The 18686-nt window shown below is 56.2% G+C and overlaps 5 protein-coding genes across 5 annotated transcripts; 3 read left to right on the top strand and 2 right to left on the bottom strand.

Moving 5' to 3' along the window:
- Positions 1–1117: 1117 nt before the first annotated feature.
- J3D65DRAFT_594046 (luciferin 4-monooxygenase) lies at positions 1118–4071 on the top strand (the record flags this gene model as incomplete). The annotated part of the gene is made up of 2 exons (XM_066797819.1): positions 1118–1739; positions 1788–4071. The coding sequence occupies 2 exons, from the start codon at positions 1118–1120 to the stop codon at positions 3920–3922; spliced, it is 2757 nt and encodes a 918-aa protein (XP_066652466.1). The 3' UTR covers positions 3923–4071.
- Positions 4072–4152: 81 nt separating this feature from the next.
- On the bottom strand, positions 4153–6163 carry J3D65DRAFT_68947 (uncharacterized protein). The gene is made up of 2 exons (XM_066803888.1): positions 5905–6163; positions 4153–5839 (listed from the first exon to the last, which is right to left on the bottom strand). The coding sequence occupies exons 1-2, from the start codon at positions 6036–6038 to the stop codon at positions 4321–4323; spliced, it is 1653 nt and encodes a 550-aa protein (XP_066652465.1). The 5' UTR covers positions 6039–6163; the 3' UTR covers positions 4153–4320.
- Positions 6164–6396: 233 nt separating this feature from the next.
- On the top strand, positions 6397–7722 carry J3D65DRAFT_670313 (alpha-arabinofuranosidase II; the record flags this gene model as incomplete). The annotated part of the gene is made up of 3 exons (XM_066803278.1): positions 6397–6406; positions 6501–6675; positions 6732–7722. The coding sequence occupies 3 exons, from the start codon at positions 6397–6399 to the stop codon at positions 7720–7722; spliced, it is 1176 nt and encodes a 391-aa protein (XP_066652464.1).
- Positions 7723–7942: 220 nt separating this feature from the next.
- On the bottom strand, positions 7943–9261 carry J3D65DRAFT_558338 (oxidoreductase ucpA; the record flags this gene model as incomplete). The annotated part of the gene is made up of 4 exons (XM_066797357.1): positions 7943–8110; positions 8434–8541; positions 8693–9100; positions 9172–9261. 4 exons carry the CDS (start codon positions 9259–9261, stop codon positions 7943–7945), a joined length of 774 nt encoding a protein of 257 aa, XP_066652463.1.
- Positions 9262–10195: 934 nt separating this feature from the next.
- J3D65DRAFT_558212 (rab-GTPase-TBC domain-containing protein) lies at positions 10196–12904 on the top strand (the record flags this gene model as incomplete). The annotated part of the gene is made up of 3 exons (XM_066797349.1): positions 10196–10762; positions 10853–12298; positions 12377–12904. The coding sequence occupies 3 exons, from the start codon at positions 10196–10198 to the stop codon at positions 12902–12904; spliced, it is 2541 nt and encodes an 846-aa protein (XP_066652462.1).
- Between the last annotated feature and the right edge of the window lie 5782 nt (positions 12905–18686).

Raw genomic sequence — 18686 nt, 5'->3', positions numbered from 1 at the left:
GCGACGCCGGCTGCCGAAAGGCATAATCCCTGCTACGCGTGTCATTGAACAAGTACTATTTGCTGGAATACACTCTCAACGTCTGTTGCAACCATGCTTACTGTTCCGCAATATCGACTTGTCATGATCAAGAGGCGAGACGTTGACCTAGTCATTGGTATCCGCCGCAATCTCGACAAAAATAGCCACTGGACAGGACAGCGACAGCGCCAAAAACCACAACCAGCAAGTCTTTCCACCCGAAACTTCGACGCCAACGAAACAACGAGTTTCGGTATTCGACATCTTCAGGCGCAAAAAACTTCATCATCCCACGTCCACGCTGTTATTCATCAACCCTGTAGGGCTCGGCTTCCGAGAGTCGGGAGATTCCCCCCGTAAGCGAAGATCGGCAAGGAACAGACTTCAGCAGAGGCAAATCGTGATAGATGCAGGACTCGCACGCGAGAGAGCTTGGTTTAAGGGATTACTTTACTCGTGTCTCGGTTACTGTCGGGTTAGCCCGTGTCTACCATGATGGATCTGGACTGCGGGTATCGATCGATGGCCAAGTTTCAAGGCATTCGTCCAATTAAACCGAGAAGACGTCTGTGGTGGTATCATCGTTGGTAAGCCGGCGCTTTACTGCCTGGGTGCTCTAGTCGTGCATGGTATGTCAATGACTTGTATCTTCATGGCAGGATCCCCCAGTCGTATCAGGTCTGAAAACATCCCTCTTTTAGTGTTGGTTGGATCTTGGGTTCGGAAGAGGCTTCATTCTTTGTTGTTGAAAGCTTCGATCGCTCAGTCACCTAGACTCTAGGTTTCCAAGGCGGGATTTGCTGCCAAGGAGAAAGCCAAGTATCTGATATCTTTGCAACTCATTGTCCTCGACTCGTGATAGCGGTGATTTAGTGATATGGTGGAGCCTTTGATGGAAGATCCACCTCAACAACACCTCCAGGCGAGTCGGATACGGGAATCTATCAATACGCCGAGACCAACACACGTGCTGGAGTCCGATAATCGCATGCAGCAATCATGTGGTGTCGCTCGCCGGTAGGAAATGTTTTAATAGAGTGGCCGCGGTACGAGGGTTTCGACAGCAGGCGCCCGTCTCGTCCAACACCAGCTCAACATGTTGGCCAAAAACTTGTCCCAGATTCTTGTCAATGCCGCAGAGTATCCCGCCAACCGGGGCATCTTGTTTGAGTCCTCGGCCGGGTCGAAGCACGTCACATACCGGAAGCTCCTCGAGATAGCGCAGGAAAAGACGTCCTCAATTCTCAGCCTGGGCGCCGAGAAGGACACCAGGTTCTTGCTCCACTTCGATAACCACTACGACAACATTACCTGGTTCTGGGCCGTTGTACTTGCCGGCTATGTTCCAGCTGTTTCGACTCCGCTCGTCTCCGACCTCGAGGCGCGGAAGAGGCATCTCGATCACTTGCACACGCTGCTGGATCCGCTTGTGTTGACTTCCTCGCGCCTCGTCGACGACTTTGTCGGCCATGAATACCTCAAGCTTCGTCCAGTGGAGGACTTGGCCCAGTTTGCCGTGGACAAGACTGCGCAAGAGGCTACTGGTCTTTCAAAGGGTGCCGACGATCTCGCTGCGCTCATGCTCACGTCGGGAAGCACTGGCAACTCCAAGGCAGTCATGCTCCGTCATGGGCAAATGTTGACCGCAATCCGAGGAAAGAGCTTTCACCACGACACCAAGTCGGAAGACGTCTTTCTCAACTGGATCGGATTTGACCGTAAGGCACACGTCAAAACTGTGAATGAAAATCACTAACCTTGAATAGACGTTGCAAACCTGACTGAAATCCACCTTCACGCCATGAACCTGGCAGCCGAGCAGGTCCAAGTCCCTGCCGTCGACATGATCAAGGAACCGCTCTTCTTCCTCGAACTGCTGGCCAAGAACAGAGTCGCATACACTTTTGCGCCAAACTTCTTCCTCGCCAACATCCGCCGCGCCCTCAACCAGCCCGACGGGTTCCGCTTCGACGACAAGTTTGATCTGTCGAACCTGCGCGCCCTCATCTCTGGTGGAGAAGCCAACGTCGTCGAGACGTGCGCCGCCCTGAGCCTACAGCTCAAGGAGTTCGGCGCGCCCGCCGACTTCATCAGACCCGGCTTCGGCATGACCGAGACCTGCGCCGGATCCATCTACAACAACAACTGCCCGTCGTACGACCTCGCCAACGACCTCGAGTTTGCGTCGCTCGGACACTGCGTCCCAGGCATCGACATGCGCGTCGTAGACCAAGAGACGGGAGCAGTCCTCGGCCCCAACGAAACGGGATATCTGCAAGTCTCAGGTCCTGTCGTCTTCCAAGGCTACTACAACAACCCGACGGCGACGAACGAGTCGATCCTCGACGGGTGGTTCCAGACAGGCGACATGGCGTACCTCGACGGGCAGGGCTGCCTCAACTTTACCGGCCGCGCCAAGGACAGCGTCAACGTCAACGGCGTCAAGTACTTCACGCAGGACCTGGAAACGGATCTGGACGACGGCCGCGTCACCGGCCTGACGCCCGGCTTCACGGCCGTCTTCCCGCACCGGCCCAAGGGCCACGACACCGAAGTCGTCGTCGTCGTATATCTGCCCACGTATGCCGAGGACGACATTGTTGCGCGTGTCGAGACGACGGAGCAAATCACCAAGATGGTGTTCCAGCACTACAGCGTGCGGCCATATCGCGTCATTCCCCTGACGCGGCAACACCTGCAGCTGTCGTCGCTGGGCAAGCTGTCGCGCGCCAAGCTGCGCAAGGCGTTCGAAGCCGGACAGTACCTCGAGTGCGAGACAACCAACGACGCGCTCATCAAGGAGTACAAGCTGCAATTCTACGAGGCGCCGGGCAGCGAGACGGAAAAGACGATCCACCGGGTGCTGATCGACTACTTCCAGACGGACCGCGAGCTGGGCATCAACGACGACATTTTCGACCTGGGCGTGACGTCGGTGGAGCTGCTCAAGCTCAAGTTCTTCTTCGAGGAGGCGCTCGGCGTCTCAAAGTCGATCCCCGTCTCCGTCTTCATGACCAACCCCACCATCAAGACGCTGGCCCAGGCCATTGAGAAGCTGCAGAGCGGCGAGTACGACCCCGTCACCGTCCTGCAGCCCAACGGCGACGGCACCCCGCTGTGGTGCATCCACCCTGGCGGTGGCGAGGTCCTTGTCTTCATGAAGCTGGCAACATACATCACGGACCGACGCGTGTACGGGCTGCGCGCCCGCGGCCTCGACGGCGAAGAGGTCTTCACATCCTTTCCCGAAATGGTGGCGATATACGTCGACGCAATCCGCGCCGCGCAACCCGAGGGCCCATATGCCATCGTGGGCTACTCGTATGGCGGCAACGTGGCGTTCGAGGTGGCCAAGGGGCTCGAGGCGGCGGGCTGCGAGGTGCGCTTCCTGTCGGCGCTGGACCAGCAGCCGCGCTTCGTCGACCACATCAACACGCGCGACTGGACCGGCAGTCTGCTGTTCCTGTCGCACTCGCTCGGCCTCATCTCCGAGCAAGAGTGCAACGTCTCGCTGCGCCCCGTCCTTACCGGCATGTCTCAAGACGACGCCCTCGACTTCATCATGCAGCACGCCGACCCCATCCGACTTTCCGAGATGGGCATGACGAGGACGCAGTTGGAGGCCTGGACTGCCACGGACTACAGCCTCAAGGTCATTTCCAAGCCGTATGAGCCGTCGGGCCTGACAAAGTCTGGCATGCACGTCTTTTACGCCAAGCCGCCCGCGTGGATTGGATTCAACCTCGAGCAGTGGATGGAGGGCTTGAGCGAGTGGAACAAGTACATTGGCGGCGGCGTGCAATTCCATCTCGTCGACGGGTCGCATCTTGATCTCATCACGGCGCACGTTGCGACGTTCCAGAAGAAGTTCAAGAGCGTCCTCAAGGAGAGTGGCATTTGAATGACTTTTTTATGACCTTTTCTTTCTTCGATAGACTGCTTTGCAGATGTGGCGTATTGTTTGGATTCTGGACGGATATCATTATTAGCAGTACTAGATTTTAGATTAGCTCTTTGAGGTCAGATATGAGCGTTCTTGGATATAGAAGACAGGCTTTTTTGATCGAACATCAGCTCCTCTCGATCCGTGGTTTGTTACTTCAAGGGGAGACTTGCCTTGGTTTTTTGGGATTGCATGGCATGAGTGATGTGGCACAGGTGATATTTGCAATTTTGCCGTGTCTGTACTCTGATTTGACGGCGCTCGTGATTCGAGCAAGCCAGAGTGATAAATGGTTGGTTAATTAGCCGGAGAAGATATTCTTCCCACGCCAAACACATCTTTGGCCCACGCATAGCCTACTTTCCAGTTTCTTTCATCCGCTCCATCGTCTTGAGCACATCAGCAGCACTGTCCTTATCCCCTTTCCTCTTCTTAGGGCCCCTCTTCCTCTTCTTGCCGCCCTTTTCCTTTCCGCCATCGTCATCGTCGTCACCTCCACCCATGCCCTTCCATTCAGACAGCTTAATCTTCGTACCCTCCTCTTCCATCTCCTCGGCATCGTCAAATCGGCTAGATCCAAAGCCCATGTCCATATCTTCGAGATCGCGGTCTTGACCGGCAAGCATGGCAGCGCGCTTCTTGAGACGCGCTTCTTCTGCGGGATCTTTGGCGGTTGAAGAGTCGTCGTCGGCTCTGAGTCTTTCGGGGTCGATTTCCTTGGCCTTGCGGATCGCAGCGAGGATGGTTGGGTCGGTCAATGGATTGGACGGTGGATGCTCGCTTGTAGAAGAAGCCGGGGAGGAGTCGTTGAAGTAGTTGGTCTTCGGAATAGAACCTGTAGCTTTGGGTTTGGGGGGCGGTGGCATTGCTGCTGAATCCGACTTGTCTGACACAGGGGAAGTTTCTCTGGGCGGCTCGTTGGAGGGTGACTTTGGTTCCGTTGGTGCTGTAACTTCGCCGTCTTCCTCCTCGGATGAGCTGTCATCATCGCCCAGCCCAGCCAGTGGATCGTATTCGGCACCCACGCCCTCGAAAATGTCCTCGTCGTCATCCTCTTCCTCCTGTGGCTGCTCAGGAACGTCCATACCCAACGGCTTGGCCTTGGGGTCTGGCATTGGCAAACTCGACGTCTCTTCCTCAGGCTCCGTCTCTGCTTTGATCTTTCTGACCTTTCTCTTGATATGCCCATCTTCATCCAATGTTATCAGAACCTCCCTTCCATGGTCGTCTATTTCAATCCTGGGGTACGTCTCGGTCTGATGGGCTCCGAGCCTTTTGAATTTTGAACCCAGCTGCGGTTGCGCCGCGGCCTTTGCAGCCGCGGCCGCTTGTCGTTGCGCTTTGAGCTCTGCCAAAATCTCATTCCGCGTGCGTTTGGTTCCCGCAAGAGCCGTCTCGCCTTTCTTCTCCGTCTTTTCCCTGACGACCGGCGCCACCTCTCTTCGTTCCAGTTGTTCAAACTCGTCGTCGACGTCGGGTTCTGGCTCCTTCTCCCCGGGTTTGCTGCCGCTGCCCACGCCGAGGACGTCCTCGCCCCTCCTGACGCGCTCCAACAGCTGGCGATCAAGGCCTTTGACCAAGTGTGTGGCGCTGACGTCTCCGCCAGTTATTTGGTCGCGCAGCTTCTCAAACGTCTCCTGGTCGATTTGACCAAGCTTCATGCTCTCCTCGAGCGCCTTGATGCGTTTGGCGCGGTCGTCTGCCTCGTCATCCTCGTCGACGCGATTCTGCGTGCGATCCGTGTATCCAGTGGCGAGCCTTGAGCCCTTGGGTGCGGCAGCGGAACGGAACTTCTTCGTAGAGGGCTGGGAGCCTGCGCGCTGCTCGGCGAGTTGACGTTGAAAGTCGATGCCAGTTCCGCCCTTGACTGTGCGCCTGAGGCCCGCAACGTTAGATGCAACGGCGTTGTGGAGGACGCGAGGCCCGGGGCAGCGACTCACGGTGTCATGGGGATGCTCGACCGCATGCGCGAGCCCAGCGAGCTAGCCGGCGTGCGCGAGGCATTGCTGGAGTTGGTGCCCGGGCTGCCGGAAGACGGGCGATCAATAAGCTTGCGGAAGTCTTGGTTGTTCATGGCGATGGCGGTGAACGACGGACGGAGCAAGGAGGCCAATAAAACAATATCGATGGAAGCCCAGCGGTGGTTCACCTAAGCAACGGACAGCAACGGAGGATGTCCCCGGGGGCGGGCGCCGTCGGGTGGTGGGCTGCGATTGGTGGACGGGCAGAAAATGCAAAAAGAAAGTGGACCCGGTGCTTGGATCCCCCGCCTTTGGACCTGTTCCCTGCCTGGCCCTGTGCCTCTGCTGCTTGCCCGACCAAGACGATCAAGTCCACTTCGACCTTCCGCATGCATGTCCATCTGCACCGGTCTTCCTCTCCGGGTAAAGGCAGTCCGGCTCGACTGCAGCCCTTACCTTGAACCGTTCATCATGTCTGCCAGTACATGTATATATGGCATGACAGGCCGCCGCCGCGGCAAAGTCTACAGCCCACGGCAGGTCTCCCTCCTCAGGCTTGCACGTGTGTTGCACAGGCATTATGGCTCTGTTTACTCTTCTGCTGTCACTTCTGGTGACGTCCGTGGCAGCTCAGTACAAGGGCGCTTTTGACGCTGCGTCACAATTGAGGTCCCGTCAATTCAACAACGCCACTAACACGAACAACAACACCTATACCAACCCAGTATTGAGTGCAACCGGCGCCGACCCGTGAGCACTCTATATGGATCTTCAGAGGCTGGCTGAGCATTACTGACTCTGCGTAGATGGGTCATCCGCCACAATGAATATTACTACATGACATACACCACCACTGACAACATCACGCTCCTTCGCAGCCGGATCCTGACAGACTGGAACAATGCCGAGAAACGGCTCATCTTCGACCCGCCCAAGGGCCAAAACTACTCGACCAACCTGTGGGCGCCCGAGCTGCACCAAATCGACAACAACTGGTACGTCATCTTCACAGCGGACCCGCGGTCAGACTCGCCGCCGCCCGAGGTCGAGATGCTCTGCGACCAGTCGTGCCCCGCGGTCCACCACCGCATGTACGTGCTCGAAGGGCTCGGCGACGACCCGTGGGAGGCGCAGTACACGTTCAAGGCGCAGCTGGACACGTTTGACCAGTTCGCCATCGACGGGACCTACTTCAAGCACAGCACGGGGCTGTACCACATCTACTCGTGCTGGGTGCGGGCGTACGACGCGTGGCCGGCCAACCTGTGCATCACCAAGATGAGCAACCCGTGGACCGTCGCGTCCAACTTCAGCCAGCGCCAGATCCTCAGCGTGCCCAGCGGCGACTGGGAAAAGACGCCGTACGGCCGCCGCCTCAACGACCGCCTCGCCACAAACGAAGGCCCGCAGCAGCTCACCAACCCGACGACGGGGCAGGAATTCGTCATCTACAGCGGCGGCCGCTCCGACAATCGCAACTACTGCCTCGGCCAGCTCGAGCTCGTCGGCGACGACCCCATGAACGTCGGCGACTGGGACAAGCACACGGCCGGCTGCGTCTTCTACCAGGACCCCCGCGCCGAGGCCTACGGGGTCGGCCACGCCAGCTTCACCACTAGCCCTGACGGCCAGGAGGACTGGATCGTCTATCACGGCATGCGCAACCCAACTAATGGCTGGTATGCCCGCAGCATTCGTGCGCAGCAGTTTGGGTGGAACGACGACGGCTCCCCCAGCTTCCCCAGGCCTGGATACGGTCCGTACAACGTTCCGTCAGGGCAGGGCAGTGCGGCGTGATGTGCTAGCCTGGTAGCGTTGGATTCGAGCGTGCTTTGTGCAAAGACGATTGGCGCCCCCTGAGGGAACTTGTATATACATGCTCCACCACCACCTACGGAGCTAGCTCCTACTCACCTGCGTATTGAATCAACCGGATTGACGGATCGAGCACAACGCGTTCGTAAAATCATATCAGTCGTGTCATGCCCAATGAAAAGACGACCCTTTCTGAACCTACCTAGACGCTAAACCCACTATCGACGACGATGTTCTGCCCCGTCATGGAGCGGGTGGTCGCCAACAGACGCACCTGAGCCGCGACGTCCTCGACGGTGGCCAAGCGCTTGAGCTTGGTGTTGTTGATGCTGCGCTCGATCTTTTCGGGTGGGAACTTGGCGCCCCATTCCTATCCCTGAGTCAGAGCGGGGCTGCATTATTGGCAGAAGTTTCTTTTGGGGAGGCTCTTTTTTCATGATTCTGTTTTATGGAGAAAGATTGAAAAGAGGGTGTGATGACGATGAAGGTGATGGGGGCCTGTGAGACGGTGGGTGGAATGGAGGTTGGGGCTAGGGCTAGCTGCGGCTGGGGTTTCGGCATGCGTGGTGATACCTGGGGGGGTGCGGGTGGTGCAATGGGGGCCAACGTGCAACGGTAACGGTAACGGTGGAAATGGAAAAGGTTGGGACCGGGGCGAGGATAGTGGAAAAAGGGTTTGCTTCTTTGACTCACCGTCATTAGCAGACCCGGTGAGACCGAGTTGAAAGTGATTTTGGGGGCGCAGATGACTGCGAGGGCTTTGGCGAGGTGGATCTGAGCCGCTTTGGTGACGGCGTACGGCTGTCGGGCAAGCAAGCAAGCGGACCGTCAGCTAGGTCGGTTTTTGGGCTGGGGGTGTTTCTTTTTCGAGAGGTGTGAAAATGCCTCGGGAGAATGATTTGGCTTTTCTTTTTTGGACAAGAGAGGTGACGGTGATGGTGAATAAACTGACCAATGAGCTTCCGCTCGGTTTAACACCAGCGATACTAGCCGTCGACACGAAGGCTCCCTCAGTCTCTTCGAGGTGCTTTTTGGCGGCATATGCCAGCCACATGTGCGTTTTGACGTTGTAAGTGTAGCAGCGGTCCCAGTCTTCGTCGACGACGCCCTCGTCGAAGTTGAAAATGTTGGTCACGCGGGTCCAACCGACGTTACTGACGACGACATCGAGGCGGCCCATGACCTGGATCGTCTCGGCGATCAAGTTGTGCACTGCCGCCTTGTCGCCGGCGTCGGCTTGGATGGCGTGGAAGCGGGGGGTCTGGGCATGGGCGGCGGCAATGGAAGTCGAAAGTGGAATGTTGTGAAGGTCTTGGAGCAGAGCGTCGGCGCGGGAGGCGTTGTTGGCGTAGTTGATGACCTTTGTTTGGGACCCGGTCGTCAGTGGCTCGGCGGGGAAATTGGCCGCTCGGATTGGCACCAAGTACGTACAAGTCGAAAGTCGGGGGCAAATGTGCGGGCGATTTGGGCTCCGAGGCCGGCTGAGCCGGCGGTGATGAGGGCGACCTTTTGCGCAGCCATTGGGACAGATGGATGGGAGGGAGCAGGTGGTTGCGTTCTGAATTGATTTATGAGGGTGGAGTGTGGGGGAGTAACCTTGGGTACTGTAGAGGCGGGGCGGGGCAAAGCGGAACTCCCGGGCGATCGGCGGAAGTCTTCCGTCAGGTCGGCCAGCCAGCCCTGCGCCTGTACTGTACCTTAGGTACATGTACGGTTCATGTTTATTTTTGGCCACTTCGCGCCTCAGCCAGCTGCCCCCGACCTCAGTCCCTAGGCTGCGTCCACCGTCATAGAGTACTTGCCAGTACCTACGTTGGCTGTGCCTATCGTCAAGCTACTCGCTGGCAATTTCGTTGGTGCAATGCAGATCTGATCTCTGTTCTGCCAGGGGCACCTGCATGATTCGTCCAAGGAAACATAGCTACACACGATACTCTACTCTAGTTCCTGGATGATCATGGCGGGTCAGCTGCCACTACTGTCAAGCTGTCATGGTGGAATGCATTGAACAGCGCCCCCATCAGACGCTGCTTAGCCCGCCGTTTGACAAGCTGAGCCGGCCGGTCCTTTGATATTGCAGCAGAAAAAGCTCCCGTTGCCGTAGCCTTAGCCTTGGGCGCCTCGTCAGTTGGCGTGGCAGGGAAACGTCGCTCAGGCCAATCTCCGAATGACGACCCACCACCGCCTCTCTCTCATGAGCCCTCTACCAACCATCACCTCGCACCCCGGCCCCCTTTTTACATACAAGCTCCAACACCATGCCGCCAGCTCTACATCTACATCTGCACCCGCGCCCCCCGTCTGCTGCCACCTCATCCGCCAACTAGACAAAGCGCCCCGGAACCTCGCCCGACGCCCATCTCTCCCCGCAATCAATCAATCGTGTTTCATCGCGCACAAGGCCCGCGCCGCCATGGAAAATGGGGCCGCTCCTCAGGCCCAGCCGCCGCCGCCCATGTCCCTCGCACAACTCACCAACCAGCCCAACTCCGACTCAGACCTGCCATCACCACCCACTTCTCCTCCCAAGCGTCCCTCATCCTCGCGCTCCTGGGTCCCTTCCCGCCGCCGCCCCTCCCCAGACCCCAGGACTACGCCCTTCACTCCGCGCAGCTCGACCCTGGTCGACTCCGCCGCCAAGCGCGACTCAGGCTTTGCTCCCTCTGTCGTGAGGCCCGCCGACGACTGTGACGTCAGTCAGCGCGCTAGAATACCGAGCCTGCCCACCATAGTCGTTCAAGACGACGAATCGCGCCGCTCTTCCGCGGCCAGCAATGTTCACGCGTCGAGGAGCCACAGCCGCTGCCAGAGCATCGAAACCGACATCCCAAAAGGTGATTTTGACGAGCTGGCAGACAACCGGATCCAATTTTCGAAACGGGGGACCCTTCTTTTAAACGGGAAGAGAATGAAAGACCAAAATAGCACGGCCAAGGAGACGCGCGATCCCAAGGAAGGACCACGGGATGGCACGCGACACCTTGGACAGGGGGATGATCATCATCAGCAGACAAAGAAGGAGGTTGACCAAGGCGCAGTCGAGAGGGGTACTCAACTCGACGCAAATGCGCCATCAGAGCCAACGTCGCCATTGTCGGGACCGCCTGCCCAGCTGCCGAGTCCAACCATCCCCGAACCCGACACCGCTTCGCAACCACCGTCCTCGGTTCCCATCTCGTCGGCTGCATCGTACACGAGGCCCAGAAACTTGGCCGCGACGAGGGAAGTCTCGGGAGCCCGCGCGCTCTCAGCAGACGAGACCATGCTTTCAAAAAAGGTCAGGTCCATGTACGAATATGGCGACGAAAAAGCTGCCGATTGGGTCATGGAACAGCCCGCTGGCGCAAATGAGGATTCAATTGTCGAGGTCGGCCGTGTCCCCGCTCCTCGAGATGGAGACACGCTTAGCATTGCCAAATCTCGCAACGGTGACGCGCCCCGCACCTTTAGCATTGTGAGCAGCGTCAGACCTAAGAGTGCCATTTCCAAGGAACCACACGAACTTGCCGGTGGCATTGAGGACTGGGAAGACATTGAGGGTTCAGAGGTGGACCGCTATGGCTTCATTGTCCCCAAAAAGATTACCTCGCCAGACCAGCGCGACTCGTTGGTCACGTTCGAAGCGCCAAAATTGCAACGCGTTTCTACGCAACTGCAATTGGCCACGGATTCCCCCAGGAGGAAACGGACCCTGCGCCGGACACCCTCGTTTGCCAGGTCTTCCAGGACAACATTCAGCAAGCGATTCTCGTCGAATCGATCATTGCGGCCACCGGAATCCATAATGACGGTCAAGACGACTGCCACCATCCGCTCGAACCCCTTTCGTCTCGCCGCCAACAGACTGCCCCACAATCGCGAACGCAAGCTGGTCGACGAAGCCAGTGATATGCTCACTCTCCCGCCCGGACTTGCATCCATTGCCGAACAGGACGAAAGCGGACGTACTGCAGCGAGAATGAAGCGCAAAGAATGGCAGCGGGAAGAAAAGTGGCGCAAGATGGGTCGGATGGTGGGCAGATCAACGACCGGGGGCGGCATGATGTTTGAGTTTGACACCAAACATCCAAAGTTGATTGAGCGCACATGGAAAGGGATTCCGGACAGATGGCGGGCGACGGCATGGCACGCCTTTCTCTCGGCAAGTGCGAAGAACACACCAGGACAAGTGACAGATGAGGAGCTTGTTGAAAGCTTTTACGAGCTCCAGGAGGAAGACTGCGCCGACGACATGCAGATTGATGTCGACGTACCCCGGACAATCAGCCATCACATCATGTTTCGACGGCGGTACCGGGGTGGCCAGAGGCTCATGTTCCGCGTCTTGCATGCTATGGCGATCTACTTTCCCGAGACCGGATACGTCCAGGGCATGGCGGCTCTCGCTGCTACTCTGCTATGCTATTATGACGAGGAGAGGTGTTTTGTCATGATGGTGCGCATGTGGACACTGAGAGGTCTCGGCCGACTTTACGAGGCTGGCTTTGAAGGATTGATGGAGGCACTTAATGATTTTGAAAGGGATTGGCTGCGCAACGGAGATGTGGCCCAAAAATTGGTAAGTCTGCAATCTCTTCTCGCTTGAAAAGGGCGAGTCCTCATGCTATTCGGCGGTTCCCGCTAATTGAACAAACAGGAGGAGCATGGAATCCACACGACAGCATACGGAACCCGGTGGTACCTGACCCTTTTCAACTACTCGCTCCCATTTCCAGCTCAACTACGAGTCTGGGACGTATTTATGCTTCTTGGAGACGTTTCCAACGCCAACGACCTCGGAAACAGCTTTCACGCCGACATGGATGTTCTTCACGCAACAAGTGCTGCGCTCATTGATGCCACGCGTGACATTATCGTGGATTCAGACTTTGAAAACGCCATGAAAACGCTTACGAGCTGGGTCCCGGTGAAGGACGAGGATCTCCTAATGCGTGTCGCCAAGGCCGAGTGGAAAGCGCGCAAGAAGAGGGCGGCTCGTGGCGCTAACGAGCACAAACTTGGATTCGGACTTGCCACGCTCACGAGGCCTTCTACTGCAAGACCTGCGACTGCGAGACCCTCTTCGGCTATCCCCGCCAACAGACCAATGACCGCAAGGCCGTCTTCGGCGAGAGACCAATCGGCGGTGCCGCCTGTTCCCCTCTCTGCTTCAGTTGCTGGCTAAGTGTGACTGAAAAAGTACATTAACTCTTTTCTCCAGTTGGTTGCCTCTGCACTAGGACATACCGCAGCCGGACTTAAAGCAGCTTTCTTGGCGGGTGAACCTGGACCGCCGCGTCAAAGACGCACTCCCTATTCTCTTTTCCAGCCACCACTATCGCGAGACCAACTTCATATTCGCCTCAGGGTAGTTGTGGAGTAGGATGACCCTAAAACAACCAAAGGACATCCCATCGATTTTGCATTACTTTTTTCTTGGCCTTCCTTTTTGGGAACCACTTTTCGCCAGTGGCACCTGGGCACCGCAGGCTGAACCATACCTCGCCCAGGCTGGCCCTGCTGAAGTCTCACAGCTACGCTCCAAAGGGATCTTGTGGTCTGAGATGCTTTCAGACACGGAGACTGAGCGTCACGACCACACCGCCACATTACGCAAACGAGGCAGTAGCCAGTCTTCATTTCGCAACTGCGTCACGATCTAGCAGCACGACTGCCGTGCGCCACGACTACGTTGCCTTTGCCACGAGAACAGCGCGCGTGCATGCATGCATGCATATTTCCATGCCATATGCAACCCGAGTGCAAGATGGATGTCTCGGCGCAAATGAAGCTGGTCGCGTGCTCGAGGAGTTTCACCTTTCCTTTCAATCACAATTGTTGGTCTTTGCTTTCCACACTATTCCACTCTCGCTCTGCCGCATCTCCCTCTTTTTCCTTTTGTCGGCTCAGTCTGTCTCTCATTTGTGTCTCCTCTTTCCCCCCCACCTTTTCTACTACCAATCGGTCTGGTCTCTGTGATTCTAATACTTGCGCGCCTGGCATGGCACTCGGGTTGGCTTGGCTCGGCTCGGCTTGGCGCTCCACTTGTCCTTCATCGTATACCCACTAGACCGGCTTTTTTCGTTGTTGTTTTTTGGTGCTGCTTCATGTTTCTTTTGCTTTGTTTTTGTTGGCCCATCAGCCTACACCACCACACACTACACACCCTCGCTTAATAATGCTCTCTTTGTTCCTCTTTCCTATATGGTCATTTTCCTTTTTTTGTTTTTCCTCCAAATTGTTTGTGTTTGTGTTTTTTCCACGGTGGCGGTGCCTGATGACTGGTGGCGGTTCGGCGGGCGGCAGGAACCAGCAAAAACCTTTTTCAAAATTGCGCTCCATTGGTCGGCGGCGGAATCCCAAAAGAAAAGAGTTTAGAACGGGATGGTAATGAGAAAGACAAAAGAGTGAGGAGAGGAGAGGACGACTGGAATCGATATACCCCTGGGAAGAGCTAGTGAAGTGGTCAAAGTTTTTTGGTGGTTCGTTCGTTTGTTCGTTTGTTGATTGATCGATCGATCGATCGATTGGTTTGGTGTAGTGGGAATGGTTTAGCTGCTATGCTACCTACTACCTACCTACCAACCTATGCTACCGCTACTGCTTTTGTTGTCGTTGTTGTTGCTTCTATTTTTCTGTTCTTCTTGTTGTGTCCCTCCCTCCCTCCCTTGCCCGTTCCCAGCTTTGTAGCCGCCGCACTGTCTATCTGCTGTCTGCGCGTCCCGCTCGCTTCCTTGCTCAATAGGGAGGTGTGTAGGTGGGCGCTGGGTAGACAGACATCTGGGCAAGGCAAAAACACTCGCTCGCTCCGCTTGGCTCTGCTTTCTTCTAACAGCACTTGCCCTCGTTGATTTTGATCCTAGTCGTGTGCGTGTCGCGGCGCATCGCGTCGCTTTGCCTGCCGGCGCCGCCGCCGCCGCTCTCGCCACATCCACTTATTCAGTTTATCAAGCGAGCAAAACAGAGGATGAGAAGAAGGTACGGCAGTCGCTCAAAAGGGGTACAGCCAGGAAAAGACGTTTGGTACGGTTAGCAGACGATGGCGGATTATTGAACAAGGAAGGGCGATTGGGTTGTGTAATAGTAATAGGAATAGTAATCAATAATGTGTATATACTCTGTACCGAAGTTCGAAAATTAGAGGCGTGTTTCGATGTTTGATGACTGGATTCTGACTTGAGGTAGTGTCGGAGTCTGGGTGTTGGATTGCTTACTCGTTTGCTTGCCTGAGAGATGGGCTTTAGCGTGACTTGTACCCAGGACTACGTGTTAGATGGCTGATATAAGTAAAATGATGCGCGGTTCCTGCTCATCCGTGTCATTGTGCTGCGATGCCTTTTCATCCATCTTTTGCTCGCCCGTGGTGGGTGTGGTTGGCGACGTCGAACGGGAAGAAGGATGGCGTGGGGTCATTTTGAGTCCAGAGACTCCTTTCCCTACAAATTCGTTACTTGGCTGCTCGCATAGTTGTTCAGCACCAAATGTCAGAGTGTTGCTGGCAAAGACGGCTGCGTTTTCTCTCACGCTTAGGAGCCACGTCTACGACGATGATGTTTGTCGCTGCGACTTGCAGGCCTTTCTCCGTCCGTTCGTCGTCCTTCTTGGCCAACGGTGATAAACTAAGAGCACATGGATACGCTAGCCCAGGGCGTGATATGAGCGCAGGTCTAGCGTTTGTTGAAGCAAGGTCGACGGTGCTACTTCTGGGCGCCTATCAATGTCATTTCGAGTCGACCGAGCGGTCAAGCTGGTCGTGCGAAGAAGCGGAAGAGCGGGACTCCGTGATTTGCAGATGTGCCTTCGTACTGTGTTGTTGAAATCTTGACCGGTGTTCTCTCGTACCTCGTACAGGGCGCAGAGAGTACTGTACATCGACAAGTCCGGGGGTCGGGGGGTAATTTTTCAACCACATCCACACCGGACAGGGCACGCGTCTTCGCGCTCGGAACAACCACTCTTTCTGTTTTGCCTCTGCGCATGGCGGATCCGAAATCCCGGGTGCGATGAAAAAGCCTTCGCGGTTCTAGCCACCCGCTTGCAGTGCGCCTGCGTCAAGAGGCGGCGACGCCAAGTGCGTGCTCCGACAGATTGTCAACAGACGTCGCGTCAGAAAATGTTTGTTTGACGAAGTTTATGGCATTCTCGGGTGTCCCAATATGGCGAGAGAGCGCCGAAGTTGTGCGAACCCGAAGTTGGCGAACAGCAGCAACTGGATCGACTTGATTCAGCAGCGGTGGCGGACCGCTGTTTGCGTGGAATCGTGTGAACCGAATGCAGCTGTTGCTGTTAAATGAAGCCAATGGACATGCTAGGGCTGAGGAGAGGGCAGGAAGAATCGTGGCGTCGGGCTTCGGGTCCAAGCATCCGTCGGGGCGGGATATTGGAGAAGTACTACTCCTAATGAAGCCATTGAATCCAGCAGGTCGACGCGGAATCCACACCACAGTCCGACGCCACAATACATGTCGACTTTAAGCTCAAAGGACTGAAGACTGGATGGGCTCATTTCTGAGTATTGTGGCTTCGTCGACTCGTTTTTTGGTTTTTTCCTGTTTGCCCTTGACCGAATGCCCGCCGCATGTCGATTTTGCTTGCCCGTGAAGTCCACTGCCAGAGCTTAACTAACTTTAACCACTGACGTCTTGCGAACCCCGCGGTCCCACTAGAGTGGCTACCTTGCCGCGGGCGGCGGACGGACGTTCAGGTACCCAGAGCAAAAGAGCACATGCATAAAGAGGTGCCTAACATTGGCTTAGGCCCCGCCGTCCAAAATTGGTAGTTGGACGGGAGCGCCGCGGGTACCTGAGCGGCGCGGCCTGCCAAAGTATCGCACAGGCGCGTCACGCACATTTAGTCAGCCCTATCGGCGGCAGCCGCACGACGATACGGGCATCCTGACGGAAGACCGTGTCCGACTACTCAATCCGGAGGGAGATCAGACGGAAAGTGTCATGTCGAATTAGTCGAGACCCCAGCCTTCGTGAGGGGCTTGTTACGAGCGCCTCTAGGGACGGTGCGGAGAATGCTTGCAGTGATTGACAGCTGAGGAAAGTGCAGCAAGGTTCGATGCCCTTTGCAAGTGGCGGAACCTCTGAAGCGGGGTGTGGAGCAAGAGTGAAATGAGAAATGTCGTCAATCTGCTCAAGGTAAACAAAGGCTTGGAACAGTCGTCCTGGTTGGACGGAATGTGGTCGCCGACGCCGTCGAGTAAGACTCATGTCCGGCGCGGCAACTTGACAAGCCGGTTGGTCTCTCGTTTGATTGTCCTGTAGCTAATGACTATCAGAGTTACGGCGAGACTCAACAAGGTTAGTCTGGCGGGAAGGAGCCGAAAGTCTCGCGATGGAGCCGACTTGTTGGAATGTACTCAATAGATGGTATTGGATGGACATTGCAGACTGCGCATCTGGAAGTTGGGTGCATCAATCCACCGCAGAGACTGCAGTAGACTGAGCTCGATTGAACGACTTTTGGCGACAGCAATGCCGATGCAAAGTTGCAAATGGTCGTGCCACATTTGCCCAGAGCAATGGAATGAGCAGGCAGAGTTGCAAGGTTATACCTTGATTTGACCTGGAGACTCGCCAAGGGTCATGAGTGGTTGGAACTGGGTGAAACCCGGAGTCCTGATTTCTGGAACATGTCTGCATATTACATGACGCGCCTAGTCATGCTGGAAGAAGTTGTATGATGTTGGTGCGAAACGAATGGTTGACAGAGGTGGATGACGCAGTTCGGGGGGCTGACGAATGCACCAGGTTTGCGTTGTCGCGCAGTCGGATGGAGCGACGTAGCTGACAGCCAACATAAGCCATGTTTCCTAGTGTGAAGAAGAAGTCAGTTTTGGGTCAGAAGTCATGGTACTCCCATATGTCGACGCTTGGTCATTTAGATTCGGCTGCGAACCCGTCTGGTGGCACAGGCGATGAATACGAGCATGGGTGCATGATGACCAGGTCGAGGGAGGCCGATGCCAGACCATTGACCCAAAACAGAGCAGGCCTGTCTAGGTTGGGTCTTTGGAGATGCGATGGTGAGCGGATATGCATGAATGGGCCGGGCCAACGTCCGTGCTGTGGACGCCCTGCAAAGCAAAACTGAGGGCGGAGTAGTCGTCACGTTTGCCTGACGGCTGGCTGCAGCAGCGGAGCTGGGTTGGGCATGCTGGAAGCAGTGCGGTACTGTACACTGAGGGGGGGTGAGACGAAGGTCGTGGAGTGAGTGGAGTGGAGTCGAGGGTGGGAGGGAGGGACGACATGAGTTCCCGCAGGTCGGAGAAGAGATTCCCGACCAGACCCTGCCAAGACGCTTACCACAGCTGAGTGACGTCGCTCAACAACACCCAGCCGACGGGACTGCTGGAGTCCCCCGGCCGAACGCCCATCCATCCCTACCATTTCCATCACGGCTCTGACGCGTCGTGGCGCCGAATGATTGTCGACATCAAACATCGCCTTGCTCCTCTGTTCACCTCGCTCGCCATCGACGCGGAGACAGCCGCTGCTGCTCATGACAACGACAACCCAACCGAGGAATCGTTGTGCTTTGCGCGGGTTTCAGCGCCCGCGCGGAAGCAGTGGTTTGTTCACCGAGTGGCTTGCAGGGCGTCTCACCCTGACCGGCACTGCACGAATAGTCCATCCGCACCCAGCACATTTCTTTTTTCCCCATTTTCTCGACACGTTCTGCATCGGCACTCCTCCCTGCGCCATGTAGCGTCCCGGCTGGAACCCCTCACGTCCAAGACTCCGGCTCTGGAGCTGCCCAACACGAGCCGCACCGTGTCCTGGCCGAATCGACGCTGAGCTGTTGGCAGTCGATGGAATTAGTCCGGACTCGACAATGTCATTCTTTCCTCAATGTGCGGTCTGGACCAAAGACATCATTGGCTTTTTAATTACTACGGAACAGAAAGACGGCAACTTTTTTTCTTTCAATCCAATATTCCAGTCTTCTGAGTGGTTGAT

The sequence above is a fragment of the Phyllosticta citribraziliensis genome, assembly GCF_038025025.1.
Source record: "Phyllosticta citribraziliensis strain CPC 17464 chromosome Unknown J3D65scaffold_10, whole genome shotgun sequence".
NCBI lineage: Eukaryota > Fungi > Ascomycota > Dothideomycetes > Botryosphaeriales > Phyllostictaceae > Phyllosticta > Phyllosticta citribraziliensis.
The sequence above is the reverse complement of the archived record's forward strand: the minus strand, read 5'-3'. Positions and strand labels throughout refer to the sequence as shown.

Bases quoted from the DNA above. Each gene is read 5' to 3' on its own strand.
- J3D65DRAFT_68947 (XM_066803888.1), bottom strand. From the start codon at position 6,038: ATGAACAACCAAGACTTCCGCAAGCTTATTGATCGCCCGTCTTCCGGC. The intron at 5,840-5,904 runs GTGAGTCGCTGC...TGCGGGCCTCAG, and splicing joins TCGAGCATCCCCATGACACC to GCGCACAGTCAAGGGCGGAA.